Source organism: Mustela nigripes, chromosome 16 (genome assembly GCF_022355385.1).
Source record: "Mustela nigripes isolate SB6536 chromosome 16, MUSNIG.SB6536, whole genome shotgun sequence".
Classification (NCBI taxonomy): Eukaryota; Metazoa; Chordata; class Mammalia; order Carnivora; family Mustelidae; genus Mustela; species Mustela nigripes.
Window position 1 is genome coordinate 51,146,384 of NC_081572.1, and position 10,065 is coordinate 51,156,448.

Below are 10,065 nucleotides of genomic sequence, written 5' to 3' on the forward strand. Positions count from 1 at the left end.
AAGATTTTATTTATTTATTTGACAGACAGAGATCACAAGTAGGCAGAGACACAGGCGGGGTGTGGGGGAAGCAGGCTCCCTGCTGAGCAGAGAGCCTGATGCGGGGCTTGATCCCACGTCCCTGGGATCGTGACCTGAGCTGAAGGCAGAGGCTTTAACCCACTGAGACACCTCGGTGCCCCCAAATTGATGTTTTCTGAACAAATTGTTTTGCCTTGGGGAACAAGCCTCCCAAGGCTACCCAGGTTTGAGCAATTGAAACATACATTCCTCAACGGAGTCTCTGGGAGTTTTGGTAAGCAAAGTCTGTCCTGCTTCTACTCGGTGGTTCCCAGTGCACGTATTCTGTCTACAGAAACACAACCAGAAATGGTAGTGGATTGAGAATATACACGGAATTCCGAAGAGAGTATCCCATCCTTGCCTCAGGCTCCCCCTCGGATGTGTCTTCAATAGCCGTTCCATCTCCATCACTCTGTCAGCCTGGCAGCTTCTGGGGCATGTGCTATGTGGTAAGATCAGTGGATCCCATGGTGAGACACACATTACTTTACCTCCTCTGCTATGAAGTAGGTTCCTTGGTTTGAGGTGCGGCCATACCGGACTGTATGCCAGTGAATCCAACATTCTATAAACCCCAAGATAGTGGTTTTGTCTGAGGCTTGCGAACAGGAGAGGCAAACATACACCTACAGTATGGGTTGATTCAAGTCCTAGGCATTGCTGCATATGCTATCTAGAATAGGAAGTGCCCAACATAGCTAACTTGCTACAGAGTGATCGGTTTCCTAGCGCAATGGTAGTCATATTGGAGATTTGGCCCTGGAGACTCTTGTTGGAAAGTTGGATATTCAGCAGTTGCAGTAACTAAATAAATCTTGGAAAGAGGCTGCCTGTGATGTTGGGCATATGTGTAGCTTCCGTATCTGCCGCCACAGAGAATCCATTCATGTTCCTATCATTGTCAGCGTTGGATGACTAATGCCAGAAGCTGACCGACATCAACTAAGATCTTTGATAGAAACAAAGTGTAGGGGCGCCTGGGTGGCTCAGTGGGTTAAGCCGCTGCCTTCAGCTCAGGTCATGATCTCAGGGTCATGGGATCAAGTCCCACATGGGGCTCTCTGCTCGGCAGGGAGCCTGTTTCCTCCTCTCTCTCTCTGCCTGCCTCTCTGCCTACTTGTGATCTCTCTCTCTGTCAAATAAATAAATAAAATCTTAAAAAAAAAAAAAAAGAAACAAAGTGTAAAATGTGAGCTTCATGTCTCCCTGGCTCTCCCTCTATGAGCAATTTCTAGTTATAGGGCCCAGGCAGAAAATTACCCTTCTACTGTCGGACTGTAGGGGTGTGTCACTGGAAGATGAGGCACAGTATACTATAGGAAATAGCCCCTAAACTTGCACACAGTTTTCCGCAAATATTTAGTTGAGGCCTGAGCTGTACATGGTGAAAAGAAGAGAAACCCTATATGAGAGTAGTGCCTGAGAGGCCAAATGAGTGAACATATTTTCAACATCTGTCCAACACCAGAAAGGTGGAGATTATTGTTCAAGATCACCCCCTAAACTTGGAGTTCCCATTGAGATTCTAGAAGAAGTGAGGGACTCTAGAAGTAAGGGGGAAAACGGAAATAGACAAACTTTGATAAAGCCTAGGGTCAATCATAAGTGGGGCCAGGTTGATTCATTAATATTCTAGGGGTCCGTTACAATAAAACCTGAGGCCCCCCCCCTTTAGAAGAAGGTAAGTCAGAGATCTATAGAATTTTTTTTTAAATCTATAATGTCTGGCATCAAATGGAATACTAGAAGGCATGCTAAAAAAAGAAAGAAAGACAGAAATAAAGAAAAAAGGATCAGCTGACCATATAGCAAGAAAAACAACAGACATAGGGGCAGACCAGAAGGGATTCAACTACTGCAGTTAATAGTCAGGGACTTTAAAGTAAATATTTTTAATAGATTTAAGAAATTTGAGAAAAGATTGGAGAATTTCAGCAGATACTTAGAATCCATATAAAGACAGAAAAAAATTCCAGAAACAAAAAATCTCATTAAGAATTTAAGAGATGGGTTTAATGGAAGATTAAAAGCAGCAGACTAATCCAATGGAATATTGCTTAGTCATCGAAAAATTGAAATCTTACCATTTGCAATGACGTGGATGGAACTAGAGCGTATTATGCTAAGCAAAGTAAGCCCAACCAAGAAAGACAATTACCATATGATTTCGCTCATATGTGGAATTTAAGAAACAAAACAGGATCATAGGGGGGAGGAAAAATAAAGTAAGATGAAATCAGAGAGGGAGAAAAACCATAAGAGACTTTCAATTATAGCAAATAGAGATTTGCTCTATCCGAGGTGGGTGGGGAGATGTGGTAACTGGGTGATGGACAGACATTAAAAAGGGTATGTGATGTAATGGGCACTGTGTCTTATATGGAACTGATGCACCTCTGAGCTCTATCTTTGAAACTAATGATACACTATGTATTACTTGAATTTAAATAAGAATAAAAAAATAAAAACAAAATAAAAATAGCAGAAGAGATATTAGTTAATAGAAAGGCAAGTCCGTGGAAAGTATCCAGATTGATGCACAGAAAGAAAAAAAGGTTAGGAAATTGGGGCGCCTGGGTGGCTCAGTGGGTTGGGCCGCTGCCTTCGGCTCAGGTCATGATCTCAGAGTCCCGGGGTCGAGTCCCGCATCGGGCTCTCTGCTCAGCGGAAGGCCTGCTTCCCTCTCTCTCTCTCTGCCTGCCTCTCCATCTACTTGTGATTTCTCTCTGTCAAATAAATAAATAAAATCTTTAAAAAAAAAAAAAAAGGTTAGGAAATAAAGAAAACCTAAAAGGTATCTGGAACACGTGAAAGGTCTAATTTATATACAATTGGTATCCTAGAATGAGAGAGAGAGAGAAAATGGGGCAGAAACAATATTTAAGGAAACACTGGCTGAGAATTTCCTCATACTGCTGAAAGATGTCATAGTACAGTCTTAAGAAGCTCTAAAAACTGTAAATAGGATGTAAACATAAACCAAAAAGACCTTCACACCTAGTACATCCCTTCAAAACATAAAAATGGGGACACCTAGCTGGCTCAGTCAGTAGAGCATGCAACTCTTGATCTTGGGGTCATGAGTTGGGTGTAGAGTTTACTTAAAATGGGGCGCCTGGGTGGCTCAGTGGGTTAGAGTTTACTTAAAATGCACCCATGTTGGGTGTAGCGTTTATTTTAAAAAAGTGTTCTTAAAAATACTTATAAAAACCAAGGGCAAAGATAATCTTAAAAGCAGCTATAGAAAGATAAAAACAAGAACAGAATGTATAGTTGACTTTTAGGACCATCTGGGTGGATCAGTCGTTCAGGGTCTGCCTTCGGCTCAGGTCACGATCCCAGGGTCCTGGGATAGAGTCCCGCATCAGGGCTCTGCAAGAAGTCTGCTTCTCCCTCTCCCACTGAGTTTGTTCCCTCTCTTGCTGTGTCCGTCTAATAAATAAATAAAATCTTTTAAAAAAAGAATGTATAATTGAATTTTAATAAGAACTATGGAAGTCAATGCCAGCAATGTCGTTTTATTTTAGGTGATGAAAGAAAAAAAAGACACCAAAAAACCAAATCACTTCTAGCATCATCAGTGGTACTTTACATGGGTCCCATTTGAGGTTTACGGTATTTCACTAAACACGATGAAGAATAGGTGTGAGAGACGACTTTTAAACCCCAATATACAATTTATCAGAGATGAACTGCTCAGTGACGGTGTCACGTAGCATTTTAAGTGGATACAACACTTGAGCTTAAGGCATAAGAGCAGGTGGCTACAAAATTATTACAGAAGTGCAGGAGGTACTACAGTTAATTTTATACAATTATCACTTATTGCTGCATCTGTTTACACTTGTCTCAAGTGCGAATGATGTTGTGAATGGTCTGCTTGTGAAAATTTTTATAAATTTTAACTTTGTATAATAGATTCGTGTATATTTTATGGTACTGACAAAATAAGACTATTTTCTACATATGTTTTGTGCATTCATATACACTTAGCTTAAATTTTCAGTATTTCTAGCCTACGTGGTTCATCTGTTTTCCAAATTGTTGCGAATCTTAAAAAAAATTTTCCGACATACTTGTTGAAAAAAAATCCGTGTATAAGTGGACCTGCACACTTCAAACCCGTGTTGCTCAAGGATCAACTTTATATATTTGATATAAATCGGCAGGAATCTGTAAACTAAATTAGTAGCATTTATAACATCAAAACACTAAGTACATAGGACCAAATAAAAATATTCCAATTTTCTACACTGAAATAATACCAAAATTGCTGATAAAAAGATGTACATAAATGAAAAGGTGTAACATGCCCATAGACTAGAAGTCTCAATATTGTTAAAGTGTCCCTTCTTTTGAAATTATATATTTGATGTAATGCCCATTAAAATCTCAACTTTCCAGTGTGGAACAGTTGAAAAAAAAATCATTCAAATATGTATATGAAAATGCCAAGGACCTAGAATTGCAGTGACAATTTTGAACAAGAACAAAATTAGAAGACATATATCACCAGATGTCGAGACTGTTTACCCTGAGAATATTTGGTGTTCAGTGGAGTAACAGAATAGATAATTTAGAAATAGACCCCCATATATGATCATCTCATTTATCATAAAAATATCACTACAACACAAGGGGGAGGGGAGGAGGCCTCCTCAATTAAATGATGTCGAATAAATTGCATATTTGTATGGAAAATATTGATTTGACTTCTACCCCACACCACACATAAAAATGAATTTCGGATGGACCATAGACCTAAAAGTGAAAAGTAAAACAGTAGACTTGCAGAAGAGAATGTGGGAAAGCACCTTTATGACATTGGATCAGGAAAAACATTTCTTAGACTGGGCACAAAAAAACACTAATCATAAAAGACTGATTAGTTGTTCATTAAAACTAAAGTCTTCTATTCATCAAATAACATCAAGGCAAGCTGGAGATGAAGAGATGGAAGTTTGTAACGTAAGTATCTAAAAAGTACCTTGCACCTTGAATATAGAAAAAAAGTACAAGTGAACAAAGAATTTCCAAATTTAAAAACATGGGCAAAAGTCTCGAAAAGGCACTTTTCAAAAGAGGATATTATAATGTAAGGGCCTGCCCCTCCCAGAGGAACTTGCTTGTGGAATCTGGATGTAGGGGTGGGGCAGGGTGGAGACATCCAAACGGTGGGGTGAATTGAGATCCGATTGGCCACCTGTGTAGGGGCGGGGCTCAACCAACCCCATAAAGGTTGGTGTGCGAGGCTGTCAAGGGAGCAGGAGAGCTCTGGTGGGAGCAGAAGGAAGAGTCAGCGGAGCGGAAGAGCTGTAACAGCTCTTGTAAGAGCTACAACCATCAGCAACAGTCCTGCCGCCAGTGGTCCCTCTGCCAGCAGTCTCCAGCCACCTGCAGCTTCGAGCGCCTGTGGCCCCATCTCCGGTGGCCCCGAGCCCAGCCGCTGCCTGCAGCCTCCAGCTGCCTGTGGTCCCGCCTCTGGCGGTCCTGCCTCCAGCGGCCCCAAGACGCCTGCAGCCCCTGGACGCCAGCGGCCCTGAGATGCCAACAGCCCCTAGCCGCCAGCAGCCTCGACGCAAAATGCCTCGCCACCCTGAGCCACGAGTGGCCTTGTCCGCAGTGATGTCTCTTCTGGGTGGCAGCCTTGTCAGAGTGGCATCGTGGGGAGCAGAGGTTGTCATCCGGGTTGTCCTCCTTGTCATCGTCGCTGTCATTGTCGCCTCTTTGTTGTCGGGAGTGGCCTCCTCCGGGAAGCAGTTTTGTCCAGAATGGCCTCTTCTTGGGAGCGGCCTTGTCCGGGGAGCAACCTCATTGAGCAGCAGCCTCGCCCTGGGAGTGGCCTTGTCCGGAGTGGCCTCTTCTTGGGAGCGGCTCTGATCACGGAGCGGCCTCATCTGCGGAGCAGCCTCATCTAGAGCAGCCTCGTCCGGAGCGGCCTTCTTGGGAGTGACCTTGTCGGGATCATCGTCATTGCCTTTTTGTAAGAGATAGCCCTGACCGGTCAGTTTGATTCTTGATGCTTGGCGCGAAATAAAGTTTTGCTTGACCTTCGCTTTGTATCAGTCTCGTTCCTTTGATCACGGACCCTAACAATAAAAACCAATAAGCACCTAAAAGGAGATGCAACCTCATTAGCCACAAAGAAATACAAATTAAACCTATAATGAGATAGTGCCATACACTAGAATCAGGCTGTCACCTTTCCTCTCCATTGCTCTATTAAAGGTGGCCTGTGCCATCTCCATTCCCTAACCCTGTGGACACACTTCAGTTGTCATTTGGATCCATTGACCTTGCTCCTCTTCTTGAAATGCTTGGCTCTAAGGCAAGAAAGAGGGTTTTATGTGTGGTGAGGGTTAGGAAGTAGAAAGGAGCAGCCAACAGAGCAGGCATATGTCAACCCTTTAACAGCACAGTCTTTTAAGGGTAGTTCTTCAAGGTTTAACTCTCAAACTTTTCAATCAGAAGCTGGTATATTACATCCAGAGGAGCTGCTTGGCAACCGTTTCTTGGCAACCGTTCTCAAGTTCCACTATTAAAAGTCAATCAGGGGGCACCTGGGTGGCTCAGTGGGTTAAAGCCTCTGCCTTTCACTTGGATCATGATCCCAGGGTCCTGGGATCGAGCCCCACATCGGGCTCTCTGCTCAGCAGGGAGCCTTCTTCCCTTCCTCTCTCTGCCTGCCTCTCTGCCTACCTGTGATCTGTCTGTCAAATAAATAAAATTAAAATATAAAAATAAAAAATGAAAGTCAATCAGAAATGGTCATTTTAAACAGGGTCAGATTATTCACTTGTAATGGGAGAGAAAGTCTATCATTTGTCCAATACCCTCTTCCAAATAGATACATGTTTTAACATTGTGGGAGGGGCACTGGATTCTCTTTTCTTCAGCCTCCACCGAAGTTCATCATACTTTTTTGGAAATCAGGTCCATGGCCTGTTAGGGTCTTCTGGTATCAGTGCTGCAGCCTCTAGTTTCTCATTTTTGTTCCAGGACTCTTAGTAATTCCAAACTAACAAGACTTCATTTATGGACCTGGGTACTGTTGGTGGTTTCTTCTTTCTATAATCCATCATAACACTGTTCTGTTGAGGTTGTAGGTGGAACTTTTCACCATTGTGACCTTTTCCTCAGTGACATGTTGAAAACAGAACTTCTCTTGAGGCTTGCAGACTTCTGGTCCATAGCCTGGACACAACTTCCAGACACTGTTGGATAGGTTTCTGTCTGAAATTACTACCTCCTCCAAATGAAACCAAGAGAGTGGGGGGAATTAGGTGCTGGGTAACTTCTTTGGAACCTAGGCAGCATCAGAACCGATTCCCATTTTCTTAGATCCGTGACCCCTTACCCTGCCAATGTATTAGGGTAATTCTTGGTATATAACAGATGTCCAGTAAATTACCTCCACAAGATCGGAAAAACATAAACAGGAATGTTTATGTAAATATTACATGCTCACTGGAAAGAAAACCTATGAAATACAGAAAAGTGCAAAAGTCAAACAAAAAAAATACTAGATACTCCACCTCTAAAACAATCATTACCTTTTTGGAGACCATCCTTTCATTCATGGTTCTAAAGAGTTTACACAAATACAGTTTTACATTGAGTTTCATACATGTTGCACTTATATAAAAATTCCAGTCCTTTCCTGTACTTCTGTCTTCTCTTTTCCATTCCTTCAATAATAACAGCCTGGTATTTATTCTTCTAGTATATATACTTGTTTCCATGCTCATCACATACACATATATACATAAATGGGTGTGATCATTAACAAACATGAAATCCTGTGCACATAAAGCTCTGTAATAAAGTAATTCGTTATTAAAATTGTGGACATACCTTGAGATCAACTAGTGTACATATAACTAATTTTAAAAATCACTCTCATGCTGTTCCACAGAATGGTTATATCACCATCTATTCAACCATTCCCCCATTAATGGTCATTCACTTTGTCTCCACTTGGTTTTCTACTTGCCTCTATAAACAATAGTTCAACAAAACTCCTTAATTGTATTTTTATGCATTGATGATGTTACTTCTGTAGGGGCAGATTCCCAACATGAGACTGCTAGGTCAAAGGATTTTTATTTTAAAAATTTATTTAAAAATTATATATTGCTGAATTGCTGGTGGAAATATAAGTTGATATATAACCTTTGTAAAAGTAGATGGTTTCCCAAAACCCACTAGCAAAAGATCTCTTAATTTTTGCCAACTTCACGAAGTCAAAGTGACAGCTCATTGGTTGTCTTAATTCATATTTCCTTGAGTACTTCTTAGATTCATTAACATTTTCAGAGATAATCGCCATTTACTCCTTCTATGACTAGCCATCTAGTCCAGATGGATTAAAGACTTAAATGTAAAAAATAATCAAAATCTTAGAAAACAAATTTAGGAGACTATTGTATAAATTAGGGATTAAGGAGACCTTTTTAACTTTTTTACATTTTCTTTTTTTTTTAATTTATAATTTTTTATTTTTTATAAACATATATTTTTATCCCCAGGGGTACAGGTCTGTGAATCACCAGGTTTACACACTTCACAGCACTCACCAAAGCACATACCCACCCCAATGTCCATAATCCCACCCCCTTCTCCCAAACCCCCTCCCCCCAGCAACCCTCAGTTTGTTTTGTGAGATTAAGAGTCACTTATGGTTTGAAGGAGACCTTTTTAACTTTTTAAAAGAGTAAAGTAACAATCTAAAAAGGAGAATATATAAATATCTTACTGTGAAAAATTAAAATGTTAAGTTCTTTTACTATATTAAAAAGCATAAAGACAATCACTAGATTAAAAAAATTTGCAACACATGAAAAAGGATTAATATTTCAAACATATAAAGAGCACATCCAGATTTCTAAGAAAGACAAACCAATACAAAAATAGGCAAAAAATATACAGGCAATTCACTGAAGATGACTTGTTGAGTAAAGTATGAAATCTGGATGAATATTTTCATTTGCCCATTATTTTTCTCTATTGTGAATTGCCTTAGACCTTCTAAGATTTAATATGATGGTATGCTTTAACACATTCTTATGTTTCTAAAGTATCTCTCTCTTTTTAAAAGACTTTATTTGAGAGAGAGCCTGAAAGAGAGAGCAAGAGCAGGGGGAGGGGCAGAGGGAGTTGTAGACTTCCCGCTGAGCAGGGAGCCCGATGTGGGGCTTGATCCCCGGACCTCGGAATCATGGCCTGAGTGAAGGCAGATGCTTAAACAACTGAGTCACCCAGACAACCCCTCTAAAGTATCTCTTAAGTGTGTATTTTCTCTGGTGAATTGTCCATAAAAGACACAATTGGATTCCTCTTGCGGTGCTGGCATCTGGATGAATGCTTTATTAATCTTTATATTAGCTGAATTTCTCTTTGATGAATTCTTTGATGTACAGTAAGGCTGGAGCTACTCCTAAAGGCTTTCCCACAGACATCACATTTATAGGGTTTCTCTCCGCTATGGATTTTCTGATGTTCTGTGACATGTACCATGTGGCTAAATGTTTCCCACAGTCATTACACTTAAATGGTTTCTTTCCAGCATGTGTTCTTTCATGGTTATTAAAGCCTGTCTTATTTCTGAAAACCTTCACATACTCATTACATTTATAGGGTTTTTCTCCAGTATGCTTCCTCAGATGTACAGTAAGGTCTGAGTTGGTTCTGAAGGCTTTCCCACATTCATTACCTTTATAGGGTTTTTCTCCAGTATGCACCCTCAGATGTACAGTAAGGTCTGAGTTGGTTCTGAAGGCTTTTCCACATTCCTCACATTTATAGGGCCTTTCCCCAGTATGAATTCTCTGATGGAGAGTTAGCAGCAATAGAGTGATACAACCTTTTCCATGTTCCTTACATGTATAGGGTTTTTCTCCAGTATGTGTTCGCTTATGCACTGTAAGGTATGAACTACTCCTAAAGGCTTTTCCGCAGACATCACATTTATAGGGTTTCTCTCCGCTATGGATTTTCTGATGT

General features: G+C 40.7%; 1 protein-coding gene across 1 annotated transcript in view; it reads right to left on the bottom strand.

Moving 5' to 3' along the window:
- Nucleotides 1-8,706: 8,706 nt before the first annotated feature.
- Nucleotides 8,707-10,065, bottom strand: part of LOC132003259 (zinc finger protein 624-like) — a 9,922-nt gene continuing 8,563 nt past the window's right edge. Inside the window, 1 exon segment of the mRNA XM_059378585.1 lies at nt 8,707-10,065. This exon segment is cut by the window's right edge and continues 2 nt beyond it. Within this exon segment, the coding sequence (XP_059234568.1) occupies nt 9,444-10,065 (622 nt within the window). The 3' untranslated portion in view covers nt 8,707-9,443.